The sequence below is a fragment of the Biomphalaria glabrata genome, chromosome 2, assembly GCF_947242115.1.
Source record: "Biomphalaria glabrata chromosome 2, xgBioGlab47.1, whole genome shotgun sequence".
Lineage (NCBI taxonomy): Eukaryota > Metazoa > Mollusca > Gastropoda > Planorbidae > Biomphalaria > Biomphalaria glabrata.
The window spans coordinates 37,662,004-37,675,813 of record NC_074712.1 but is presented as its reverse complement, the minus strand read 5'-3'; the positions used below and the strand labels follow the sequence as shown (position 1 = coordinate 37,675,813).

At 33.3% G+C, this 13,810-nt stretch overlaps 1 protein-coding gene across 4 annotated transcripts; it reads left to right on the top strand.

Moving 5' to 3' along the window:
* Positions 1-15: 15 nt before the first annotated feature.
* LOC106066449 (uncharacterized protein C2orf81 homolog) lies at positions 16-13,482 on the top strand. Of its 4 annotated transcripts, none has more exons than XM_056020354.1 (12): positions 16-146; positions 2,220-2,381; positions 3,333-3,495; positions 3,750-3,819; positions 5,834-5,951; positions 7,167-7,497; positions 7,609-7,712; positions 9,595-9,710; positions 9,917-9,975; positions 10,912-10,971; positions 11,410-11,481; positions 12,382-13,482. In XM_056020354.1, exons 2-12 carry the CDS (start codon positions 2,260-2,262, stop codon positions 12,577-12,579), a joined length of 1,413 nt encoding a protein of 470 aa, XP_055876329.1. In that variant the 5' UTR covers positions 16-146; positions 2,220-2,259; the 3' UTR covers positions 12,580-13,482. The 4 variants fall into 4 exon arrangements, with proteins under 4 accessions (XP_055876329.1, XP_055876328.1, XP_055876327.1 ...); XM_056020353.1 differs by having other exon boundaries at positions 56-170; XM_056020352.1 differs by having other exon boundaries at positions 66-219.
* Positions 13,483-13,810: the final 328 nt, after the last annotated feature.

Sequence of the window (13,810 nt, the reverse complement as noted above, 5' to 3'; positions counted from 1 at the left end):
AAAATAATAATCCTAGCTTAAAAAATAAACCAAAATAGGGATGTTTTTAATTTTCTGGTTTAACCATGACAACAGTAACATCCGCCGTAATGGCATCTAAACAATTATTACTATACTAGATATCTAGTATACTACAGTAGTGAAAAGTAGATAGATCTACAAATATTAATGTATTCATAATGCACTATTTTATTCAAATTCGTACTTATTAGAATCTATGTATGAGCAATGCTTTTCTTTGATTTGGGGAGATCTTGCCTTTTATTAAACTTTTAATCATCATTTGTCACAATTTCACTGAATTTCATTTGTGTGTTAGACTTTAGACATTAGTTGTTAGTGTTGTTAGTATCATCACTGTCTGTAGACTTAGACATGGACAGGCATAGTCACAGTTTAGTGTATGTGTGATGATTTAGACTACAGTCACTACTAGATCTAGATCATCTAGTAATTTTTTTAAAGTCATTATTAACATATTCTGATTAAGTTGATTAACATTCATTAGTCATTAATAATAATAATCTTTATTGTCCGTATGGAAATTTGTCTTACAATTGGTGCATTACATCGACTTGATTGACTCAAGTTGACTTATATACATTCATTACATCGACTTGATTGACTCAAGTTGACTTGAGATAATGATAAACTATTTCAAATATTATTATGACATTATTACATTATTTTTATTCACTGTGCCTAGCAAAACAAATGTTTTCATAAACTATGATAAACTTAATGTAATTAGATCTAGATTTATATAAACTTTGTATTTTTTTAAATTGAGTTTTAAACTATATAATAGCTTATTGTCACATCAATTTAATTCAACATAATCTTGTTTAAAATTTAAAAACTTAACATATTTATGTCCAGTACGGAAATACAGCACACGCAAGTGCCAAGAATTACCCATGATGTCATCACATTCGGTGACATCTTGACATCTGGTGCAGAGTATTTGGATTGGCTAAAGCAAGCGTCTGGGGGAAGGGGCTAAGAAAGCACGGGATCTTGAGACTTTAGTTGTGAAAAAAATTTCAGAGAGATAAGACGTATTTTAGTTTTCAATTGTAACTTGCAGTGACAAGTCTTATTTTTTATTAGATACTTATTTGATACAGTTTATTTTGTATATTCTGTACATACAGTGATTCTTAGTTGTTGAATTAAAGTTCTGTATTTGAATTTAAAGGATCTTCATTTATTGAATCTCGAAGACATATTTAGATCTAGAGATATATATCTACAGAATCCTGGCACGTCACAGTAACTTCTTGTAACACCTGAATTCTCAAGAAAAGACCTACAACATATTAGCACCATTGACAAATTAGCAAGAGAAACCTAACTGTGATACCTATGTTATATGATAAATTTACAGAAACATCTCAAATTATAATAATTATATGCCTACTAAGCCCTTCCACTTGGGTAGCAATCCAGTTGGCAGTTTCTCTCTAGTCTACATTCATTATCATTGCAGCTTTGAACAGCATTCAACATAGTGCACATATTTTCCTATTACGATGTCAGTGCGCATCACAGGATAATAACATTATTATTAAAGACATACAGTCATAATTCATATAAATTGATGGCTGCCTTGCTGTGTGGTCTGGATTTCAGAAAGAGTCCTGTCAGCAGTGTCACCCACTGTCATCTTGTTGGGAATTTGGGCTGTGAGAAAGATAAATATTATAAAATGTAGAACAAAAAAAAGGTAGCTCGAGTCCAATTCAGATTATTTTGCTTCCTTACTACTCTGACCAAATCCATGTTTAAAACTATAGTGCTCAGCCTAATTAATCTTTTTTCTAATAGTTTTGAGTCATAAAATCAAATATTCATTTATCTCTTCATTCTCTTAACTACATCCTATTTTCATTTATTTTTTGTCAAGACCTAATCTTATATAGTCCTTGGGCCAGATAAATTATATTTTACCCTTCTATAGCCTTAGGTTAGCTGTGTCAACAATCATAGTCATTATTTATTGTTTTATATGTTTTGGATGTTCCTTTACAATTGAAGACCAGACAGCCATCATTGCAGTCATACAAACATTATAGAAGTCATCTGTTAAGATGTTTCTTATTTCAGCAAGAAATATACTTTTACCTATATCTGATATGTTTTTTATCATCATGGAAGATTTTTTTTTTAAATGTTTTTTCATATGGAAGTTTAATGTTTAATTTTTTTTTTGTTATAAGGATGATATATATAAGTATGCTGTCAGTCTGATCTGAAAAAATGTCTAGACAAGCAACAAATAGAGGAAGACAAGCAGAAAAAACAACAAAACCGCCCACTGCTGTAGCAACTCCCACATCAGCCCATGACATTGTGCCTGGAAAATATAATGAGAATGACTGGTATGTTCAGTGAATTGCTTCATTAATTGTACTTTTACTTCACGCATCAGTCTATAACTTTTTTATTTGTAAGTTGCTCAATAAATATAAATAATGTATGATCAGTTTACACAAGATCACATGCTTTAATATTCTATATTATGGTTCAGTTTCATACACTTAAGCAATAGTGTTTTTTGCTGTTCAGCTGTAAGCTCTTTTGCAATCTATGCCAATGAAAGATAGTGTGCTTTAAGTTGGGTTGTTTTGGTAATACGGTCTGCCTAAGGTGAATTAAATAGGGGCATTCAAAGAGGGTAGAAATGTCAGTTTTGTGAGGGTGTGTGTATTGTTTAATATTTAAATAAAATACCTGAACAATTAAAGTTCAATAATAAGTATGTAGCACAAATACAGACTTCAGCATTGACCCATCCACCTGGGAGACAGAAGCACATGGCAGAGCATCATGGCGTCATGCTGTGAAAACTGTCAAGAGAACAGCACTGGCAGAAGAAAAGCGTCAGAGAAAAATAGCAAGGCCAATGACACTAGCTCCAGCTGGAATAACCTGCCCAGCATGCAGCCAAACATTTTGGGCTCACATAGATCTCACCAGCCTCATGAGGAGGCACAAAACCCCAGTGCAAAGCCCTTAGCCCCCTGGATGACAAAAGTGGGCATCATCAAACTATGATGGACAAACTATATATAGCACTAACACATTTTCAGGATTGTTTATTTTTTTTAACTTAATCAGAATTAAGGTGTATCAAGCTTTTATAATGAATATTAGAGGCTTATTCATCAAATTAGATGATTTATATCCCACTAATTTTAATTGCTTTTTAAAAATTAAACATTAAATATAATGTAACAATCCAAATTACTAACTAGATTCTTAATTTAAAAAATGTATAACTTGAAAACAAGTGCAACAATAAATAGTTTTGTCAACTTATTTTTTTTAAGGAATAATATGTTGGAAAAAGACAGTGGAGAAGAATTCTGTCTAGATATTGTAGAAGAACTCAGTGAAAAAGTTTTATCAGCTATATATGACAGATACATTGAAAATCAGCTTTACCCTTTTACAATATCTCAAGCCAAAAATGCTCTCACAGAAATTATTGAGGTACAACCTTTGTTTTAAAATGTGTACTTATTGCCACAAATCATATATCATAATGTGATGAATTTCTTCATTTTTGCATACATTTGCAAGATTTGATATTAAAAACTTAGGACTAGAAATAAGAAGTATGAACCTATAATGAAATTTTGTATATTTTCATAAAAGCTCTCCAACAAGTTTGTATTTTTATTGTTGTATTATTTTTGTTGGTATGCATAATTCAATTATTATATCTTTTTTATTCTTGAAAACAGTGGCAATTTTTATCTAGAGATGATGGTGAGAAGGATACTGAGATGAACTTGACATGGACACAAGATGAAGGTAATTTGTAGTATCAAAGTTTGTTACAAAGCTTATATTATAGTTATTATCTATCCTAATGTTTTTGTTTATATTTAATATTTCATTTTCATGTCAATAATACTGAATAATCATCTATACATTGTAATGATTTACAAAGCTTATATCAACTCATTCTGTCTGTGTGGTAAAAAGTTTGTGGTAAAAATTTTAAAAGCTATCAGGGTAATCTTCACACTGATACCTCCTTTCTTTCTCTAAAATAATAGATAGTTTTACTTAATATAAGCTTTGTTTTTTAAAAAGTATTTTAGAAATATTTTTCTGTTTTTTATCTTATGATTATAATAAAATGTTTTATTTTAATTAGGGAAAAAAAGGTACAGTATTTTTTATTATATATTTATACATACATGTACTACATATATTTATAAAGGCAGCACTAAGGACCACATTTTTAATCATCATCATCAAACTCCATTAGAGTGAGGGCTTGAGAGGCTCAAATTCTCTCTTGCAAAAGCCCTGGACAGAAACCCTGCTGTCTTGCGTAGTGCAGAAATGTCGCCATACAGATCGAGAATTTTGGGTTTCCCAGACCTGTCGAGACGGAGATCAGCAAGTCTGGGGCAGTCAAACAGAATATGAGGCACGGTTTCCTCTTCTTCCCCGCAGTGGGGGCACCGTGAATCAAAATTTGGCCATAGCCGTGAGAAATATGAGCCAACAGGACAGTGGCCTGTCCTGCACTGTGCTATAATAGCTTGCTCAGGCCTGGACAGCCTCCACCATGGGGAAGTGCGGTCAGGGCGCCTCATGTGCTCCCAGACTCCACAGGCTTTTTGGGACTTGTCCCAGCACTCAAACCACTTTTCCATTTCTGTTTTTTGTATTATAGCCAGGGCTTGATGAAAGCTTACAGCCTCATCAGTAGGTGGAATTTGCCCTCCCTGGTGGGCCAAAGAGTCTGCAATTGTGTTGCCAGTCACACCTATGTGACTTGGTACCCACTGCATAATTACAGGGGTGCCATAGCGTTGTTTAATGTTATGTGAAGCCATGATGACAGTGTTGATATTGGGGGGCCATGGTCCGGGGCTTTGCAAAGCCTGTAGTACAGATTTTGAGTCAGTGACCACAACAATCTGTGTTGCCCTCAAATGTCCCTCGGCGAGTTGAGAGTCAATGACTTTTAAGGCTTCACAGACTGCCATGGTCTCTGCATCAAACTGCAAACACTACCACATGGTCCAAAGATTTTGACTGTGTAAGAGCCAAGAAAGTCGATGTAGGCTCCATAGCCTGCTCTTCCAGAATCTATTGATGCCGACCCATCAGTGTATGCAAAAACAGCACTGGGCTTGAAGTTATTAATGGTCTCCAGAGCTAGGATTTGAAGGTCGTTAGATGAACAGCCACATTTTTAATAGAAAATAGTGGATTAAATATAACAAAATAAGGGGTGCATTGACTGCTACTAAATGGAGTTGTTGTATCATTGTTGCTGCCTACCCACTGAAGATTTTATATATATATATATGTATATATATAGTGTATTTATGTTGTCTGCTTTTTAAATTGATAGATGTACAGTTAAAATAGAGCCATTGCTTGTCTAAAATATCCCTAATGGTTGTCTCTGTTGGCTCTGTTAAAAAGCACATAACAAGTCAGAGTGAGTAACAATGAAATAATGACCAGCACAGTATATTTGCATCTTTTTTCGACTATTCCATCTGAATTGGTTGAGGAAGAACAAATATAAAAAATTATATTCAGTAGTTTGTTGTTTAAAGGGAGATAACTTACCTAAGAATTAAATTTATGAAAATAATTAGTTCTTCATTTGATCAAAAAATAATATATCCATAGAATCAGAGATTTTCTTGACCTTTTTATTCATCTGTATGACCTTTATTTTTATGTTTTGTAAATTTGTGCTTATTATCTGTGTCTGTGGGTTGCTAATTAGTCTACAAGCAAAAAATTTTAATATATTTTTTAACTTATATGACTTATTTGTAATCTTTTTTAGAGCCTGAGCCAGCCGTTACAGACTGTTGGGCCCAAGGCTCTGTGCCTAAAAATTATATTCCACCTCTGACTCCCCTGGTTGGGATACCAGAAGAGGAACCAGTTGTTGTGGAGGAAATGTAAGTATTTCATTAACACCAATAATGAAAAAATAAAATAGTGTCAAATGTCTGAGGGTAAAAGTAAAGTTCCCCTTTTCAGACCTTACAATCTATAGGGCAAATGATGTAAAGGTCATCTGTTTCCATGGTTAACGAGGGTGTCATGTGGCCAGTACAACTACCAACTACCTTTACTTTTCCCCAACTAATGTAAAGGTACCCATTAGAGCTGGTGGACTTGTAGGTGACAAAGATCCCAAAATAAAAAATCCCAGTCTTCTCCAGGATTTGAACCCAGACCTCCAGTTTGGAAGCTAAGTGTTTTACCACTTTGTTACTGTATCCTGTGGTTGATAGAGAAAATTTCAACCTAAAAGTGACTCCTTTGATGATGTAACACAGACTTGGTATTACTTAACCAGATTTGATTGTTCATTCCAATTAAGTGATATTTAGTCTGGAAAACAAATTTCAGCCATAATGGTAGAGCATTTCTTCACTTATCTAACTTCTATCCAGTATTTATTACCAACTGATGCAGCCATATCAGGAAGGAGTTTTTGTCCTCGCTATTTTCATATCAGTTCCATGAAGCAATGACTATAAATTGAGCAAGGGTTTAAAGCACCAAAGTGGTAGCAAAAAACAGAATATGTTATTTTTATCTTAAGCTTTATAAAGTAAACATTGGCACATTCTAAACTATAATCTTGCATATCAGGATTCCTTTGAATCAGGTTTATATTTTTAGGAATCATCAGTTTTCTCTATTTTTTGTATCTCTCCTTAGTGTGTGCAACACCAATTACTTTCATTGCCATTGAGGAACTTGGTTTGTTCTCTTTTCATATTTGATCTTTATGCCATCATTTCTTTATCTTATCTTCTTATAGGGTTGTTCTTTTTGCTTCATATATTTATTACAGGGCTAAAACATCTTTCAGAAAATTGTAAGCATTTAATATTTCATTTCTTTTACTATTTTGTATGTATGCAAAGCAAGAGAATAAAAGTGAGAGAGCAAAGAGAACGAAAGTAGCAAATGAGATGTACTCAGTATTCTCTTTGTCTACAGCTTACCTCTACCTAAGAGATAACTACTTTGTATTGTTTAAAGGAAATAAAGGCCATTCTTATTATACACATTTTAAAAGTAATTAGCTTAAAATACAATTTGGCTTCTGTTATGCTTTTTTTTTAATTCTTTTTTTTTAAACCCATTTTTTTTTTCAGTTCAAACACCCCACTCTCAGCAAAAGTAGTAAAAGAAGATGTTATAGAGCTCCCAGATTTTGTCTCTGACAATGAAGAGGAAGCTATAAAGCAGGAAGAAAGCAGCAAGGAAACATCTACTGCTGTCACAAAAGAAACTAAAGCTAAAGAAACACAGGCCAAGCCAAAATTCCGTCCCTACAGAGGAAAGTTGAAGTCGGCCAAAGTAGGACAAATGACAGAATCCTTAGAAGAGACTGAAATGAAGCTGCACTTCAGTGAAGTCAATATTGAACCAGAAAAACATAGAGTTAGCGTGATAATGCCCACTTCCTGTGCTAGTTTACTGAAGGTATACAATTTGATTTTCTTTAATTGTAAAAACCAAAAATGTATAATGAAAAAAAAAATTAAAAAGACTTAAAAGAATATAACTTAATGCAATCTCTTGATATGCACTTAGGCACAGAATGGCCGACCACCAGGCAACAAAGAAGTAACTTTTGATGAAATGGGCAATGTAGTAGCAGTTGTTAAACTAGACCCAGAAAAACTACCTAATCACAAGTTAGTTAAGTTTTTTCTCTTTACCTTGACTTACTTAGACTTAGGTCCTCCCGCGCCGTTCAACGCATTGGGCGGCAAGCTGTCTCCATAAAGATCTGTCACTGGCAATGTCTGAAGCCTCCTCCCACCTGGTGTTCACTGTTCTGAGGTCCTCCATGAAGGTGTGTCACCAAGTAATACGAGGACGTTTGCGCTTTCCTCGTTTTGGCTTCCATGTTATCACAACTCTTGGTGTGCTTAATTCATTTTGACGTAGAACATGTCTCGCAAACCTCATGCGACGCTCAGTCACAACCTCACTAACTGTTCGACTCCCAGTTCGGCATAGGATTTCCTTGTTTGAGACCCAATCTGTGTAACTGACACCCAAAATCCGTCTCAGCCATCTCTGTTGAGCCACATTTAGTCTTTTCTCAATTTTGACAGATGACTTCCATGTCTCACATGCATATGTAGCAGTTGGAATGACGATTGTGTTGAGAAGGTGTATTTTTGTCTCGAGTCCAATGGCTTGGCTAGTCCAAATAGGCTGCAGCCTTTGGAAAATGCTCCCTGCCTTTCCTATTCGGCACGCTACATCATGGTTGGCATCTCCATCATTTGTTATAATGCTGCCAAGGTACGTGAACTTGTCCAGCTCTTCAAGCTTTGACTCGCCAAGTCTGACGGGGACACCCTTTGCCTTATATCCCACTCGCATAATTTTAGTCTTATCCAAGTTTATGCGGAGGCCAATTTTGGGTGCCTCTCTGTCTAGGCTCTCCGTCATTTCTTGAATGCATTTATTTGTAGCCCCGAGTAGTGCAACATCATCAGCAAAGTCCAAGTCCGTCAATCGGAGTTGTTCATGCCATGGAATACCAAAGGCAGTCTGGTTCATTGCTCTCCTCATTTTGTAGTTGATGGCTAGGAGGAAAAGGAAGGGAGATAAGATGCACCCCTGTCTCACACCTGTCTCGATTGTAAAAAACTCTGTTGTTCCCTCTTCTGTTTTAATGCAGCAACTAGACTGACTGTAAAAGTGTCGTAGGATCTGGATGAATTTTTTTTTTTCTGGGATATCGTATTCTCTAACTATTTTCCATAGTGATTCTCGGTGGACACTATCAAGCGCTTTTTTGAAGTCCACGAAACTGATTGTTAGCCGTTGTTGGTACCTTTTCTATGATATTTCGTAGAACGAAAATCTGCTATGTACATGATCTGCCTCTTCGGAAACCTGCTTGTTCTTCTCTGAGCCTTTCATCTACAGACTGTTGAAGCCGTCTCAACAAAACTGCTGAAAACTTTGCCCAGGACAGAGAGGAGAGTAATGCCCCTCCAGTTGTTGCAGTCTGCCATGTTGCCCTTTTTTGGAAGCTTTACAATCACTCCCTTTTGCCAGTCCTCTGGGACTTTTGAAGTTCGCCAACAGAGATTTAAGAGATCAGTCATTCTGTTAACAATGCACTGTCCCCCATATTTTAGCATTTCTGCTGATATCATGTCTAGCCCTGGTGCTTTGTTATTCTTTAGCACTGCAATGGCCATGGTAACCTCCTCAGCAGTTATTGGGTCTGTCTTGATGTTTATCTTATCTTGTAAATTAAAGATGTTCCTTCAAAGAGAAATATTGAAATTTTGTCCTAAATATGTATATAATGTATAAGAATTATTTTTCTTGAGTCCTTTGGAACCAAAATTAACAATTCTTAATATTTGTTTTTTACTCTATCCGTAAAATATGTAGAATTATTTTCAAACATAAAATTGTTAATTTTTTTTATCTAGTATCAAATCCTAATAGTTCAAATGATATCGTTTACAGAACAGCCTATTCTTAATATCATTTCATATTTAGAAAGTTTGTTTGTTCAAATGTTTCGTTTTGTTTTCCCCTAAGGATCACTGTAAAGTACCATGTAGTTGATCCAGCTTTAGAAAGTAAACTGGAAGCAGTGAAAAAAGCCAGCAGCAAAGTGAAGACTCATTCTTTCAAAACAAACATTGAAACAAAAGGTCTGCTCTTTTACATTCCTTTTCAAATAAATAACTTTCAAAGCAAAAAGTGTTGCTCTACAACTTCTAAACAGTTTTAGGTTTTGAAGCAGATTTATCTCCCTGTTTTTTTTTTTCAGATTTAAAAAAAATGTAAAAATATTAATTCAGAAATCAGAGATTATTGACAAAATGTTTACATATGTTAATTATTTTTCTTATTTCAGTGAGTAGCAAATCGAAACATCGTTTAGCTGCAACAATAACCCCTCTTCCTCCACCTCTGGTAATTTTTTTTTTAATTATTACCTTTTTTAAATAAACAATAAATAAATAAATACTCATAAAATCATATGTTTCACAAATGTTCCTTTAAAAAGAGATTGTCAACAAATCATTTGTATGTAACTATATAGTCTTCATATTATGTCTGATTTCTTTTTGTCTAAATTAAAGATTTAAACTGTACTAAGTCATCAAATATTTTGTTCCTTGATGCAACATGTTGCTTGCTCATAAAGAATGTTTTCCTCTATGAGTATATAAGTTTTCTTTAGTTAAGGAACCTTTAAAAGTGGATGTTTTTGTATTGTTCTAAGGTGGAACAGAATTGTAAAGTTTCTGTTTTTAAATTTATAATTTCTTATAGACCTAAATAGGCTACCTAGTTTGATTTTTTTTATCTCTTTATGAATAAGAGAATTTCTTGATGCAATACAACATGCACACCCACATATTTAGTCGAGTCATGGTTTACTATGTTTAAAATAAGTAGTGCTTATTAGTTTCATTTTTTTTCTTACACATATTTCTTAACGGGGTGAGGGGGGCTGAGTGGTTAAGCGCTTGGCTTCCAAACCTGAGGCCCTGGATTCAAATCTCAGTGAAGACTTGGATTTTGAACTTCAGGATTTTTAGGGCACCCCTGAGTCCACCCAATTTTAGTCCGGGGAAATAAAGGTGGTTGGTTATTGTGCTGGCTACATGACACCATCATTAACTATTGGCAAAAGAAACAGATGACCTTTACATCATTTGCCCTATAGATTGCAAGGTCTGAAAAGGGAAACTTTACTTTTAACCTCAGACATTTGATACTATTTTATTTTTTCATCAACACCACACATGTTATAAGCATGAAAGTAGCGCTGTATAAAAGCTATAATTTATTTATTATGAACAATGCAATAAGTTTCAACTTATGGATTTTTTTTTTGGAAAGAAAACTCAAGCAAACTCTATAACTTCAGTAAAATCATCAGCTGAAAATTTGGTTCCTGTGGTATAGATGATTTTTTAAAAATTAGTTGACTTGTTACTGTTACTTTTCTTTAGTATTGAAAGTATTATTTTTCTTGTTTAATAACAAATACAGTTTCAGTTAAAAACAAATGACATTAATATGTATTGATTAATTTTACTAAAGTACTTCATTTCCTGCTGTTTAAATTTGTTATTCTCTGTTTCTTTAACTTAAAATATTTGAGTTGAAATACAGCATTTTGTTGTTCTCATTAAAAACATGTAAAATCTGTTAAAGAACATGATTACTGGCAACAACGTTTCTCAAACTGTTTTTAACAATAGAAATATATTTATATATTTTAATTCACTGTAAAACAGATATTTTAGTTTGCATTAATCTTTAAAAATAAAAGTTAACAAAGAAATGAAATATTGTTAAGATATTCATATTATATCTTGATTTTTTTCAATGCAGATTGAAGAAATGGAATTGTCCAGAGGTGTTATTGTTAAAGAAGGTGGCAGAGTTAAGAAAGGACCTGGGCTGGTAAATGATTTTAAACTTTATTAATCAGTTTAATTTCAGCTGGGCCATTATTGTACTAAACCTCTTTTCATTTGAGGTTACTTTACACTGTACAGGACTCACCACTTCCCGTTATTTATTATGTAGTTTGATTAAGAAATAGCTTATACTAATGGAAGTAATATATTTAAAGTAAATTGCATGGTATTTTAAGTAATACCTACACTGTATAATGAAAATTTATACAAATGAAATCATTTACATTAAAACTGTCAATTGTTTGATAAGCAAATTTTAGACCAGTGGTACACACAACTTGTATTTGACTTGGGGGTATAAAGATGTATGGCATGCAGGGGGGAAAAAATGGAACTGAACCTTTGCAGCTTCATTATACCCTCTGTGCACTATTGGTTGGGCATCACTCCTGTAGACATTTAATCATTACCAGTTAGGAAAGGGGATTAGCTATTAAATGGCATTATGAAACAAATGTCTGTAGTGGCATTGTGTAGCTAAGATATGCATATAGGGCCTCTATTTCTCACTCGGACAGCCATGCACTCACTATAACTTCTTAACACATATATTTTAAACTGACAATTACCATCAAAGTTTGTTCATCCCACACAGCACTTTCTCTTACTCTCCTTCTCCCTCTCTCTTTCCTTTTCTTTGTATTGATTTCTTTATCTCTATCTTTTTTTTCTAAACAGTTCTTTTTTTATGCCAGCTAAAAATAACAACATATAACTTTCATTAAAGAAAAAAAAAAGAATTTACACAAAATTTCTTTCAATTATTTACATAACAATAACTTTTTTAAAAAACTTTTAAATATTCCTTAAGTTGAACTTCATTAGTCTGAAATAAATTATCTATTTTGTATATTAAGTTGTTTTTGCTTTTTTTTTGTTTCAGTTCTATAGAAAGCTTGATTTGCTAGAGGAAGGTCAAAAGGGACTCAAGCAGCTCAATTTGAGAATAGCTAATCCAGAGTTTAGTGTAAATGATTTACTAGACAGAGCTACACCTATTCTCCGGCCACTTGGAGAAACCCCTCCTCTACCTCCTATAGTGCCCCAACCCCCTCCACAGAGAACGCAGTACAGTGTGTGAAGAATATCTGTTTTGTGTAAGAAAAAAAATGTTTGTTATGGAGTATGCAAGAATGGTACATATTAACTTAGTTACCAGTATAAGAAGATGACAGCAAATCTAGAGTAAAAAGTGTTTTGTAATCATTCAAAAAATCTTAAACGATTGAAATTTTTCTGTATATCTATATTTGAAAATACATTTGAAATGTTTCTTTTTTTTTTTTTCTTTTTAAAAAAAAAAGTTAAGATTTGAACCAAGAAGTAAAAAAAGAAAAGATCATTCCAACTTTCTAAGAAAAATAAAGATAGAAGATACTTTGACTTATTTTTAAATATTCACAATACATTTCTTGTAGAACTATTCTTGCAAGAATATAAATACAATGTTTTATGTAAATATCAGATCTGTATATAATACCTGTAGTTTCACAAAAATTGTGATACTGCCAGATGTTTATAGGAAGACTGTTGTTTGGTTAGTTAAACATATTACATGAATTTTCTTGTAATAATAAGACATTTTTAGTAACTTAGATGTTCAAAAGCTAAAAACAGAATTATAAAATATGCCATTTTATAGCTGTTTTTGTTAATGTCCTTTAAGTCACATCATTTGAGAACTGATAAAGTTATAATCGATTACATTATTAAATTTGAGAGTTAAGGAAACAATATTTACAAATATAAAAAATTGTTTTACAAATGATAATCTATTTTTTTTAAACCTAAAAAAATACTAAATTAAAATCAAGACATCCATTCACTTCTGCTATGCCCATTTAAGCTTATAGTCAAATTTATGATTAAAAACTTCTTAAGATTATTCATTTAATAAACTCATGTCCAAGGAAGAAAGGTTGTTCAATTCTGAGCAAATCTAAATCTTATAATGTCTGAAGAATAAACTGTCCAGTGAAAACTTGTTGGTGTACATTTGTCTGATCAGTTTTAGTATTGGTGCTGTTTTGTTTCCAGTCTGCACAAATAATCACAGACACACACACACACACACACACATTGTCTATTTGCTTTAAGTTTTTTTTTGTTTTTTTTTGTTGCTTGTTTTTGTTTAGTACAGACTTTTTTGTCTAGATTGTCTTCAGTAAATGGCACAAATGATAATAAGGCTGGTCTTTAAGTCCGAAGATTAATTAGGAGTGCAGTATTTTACCTGGCTATGCAGCCCCAGCTTCGCCCTACATGAGTGCCACTACAACGCATACATTGTCTGACGGTGGTCGATTTAGATT

Bases quoted from the DNA above. Each gene is read 5' to 3' on its own strand.
- LOC106066449 (XM_056020354.1), top strand. From the start codon at position 2,260: ATGTCTAGACAAGCAACAAATAGAGGAAGACAAGCAGAAAAAACAACA. The intron at 9,711-9,916 runs GTCTGCTCTTTT...TTCTTATTTCAG, and splicing joins AACAAACATTGAAACAAAAG to TGAGTAGCAAATCGAAACAT. The intron at 11,482-12,381 runs GTAAATGATTTT...TTTTTGTTTCAG, and splicing joins TTAAGAAAGGACCTGGGCTG to TTCTATAGAAAGCTTGATTT.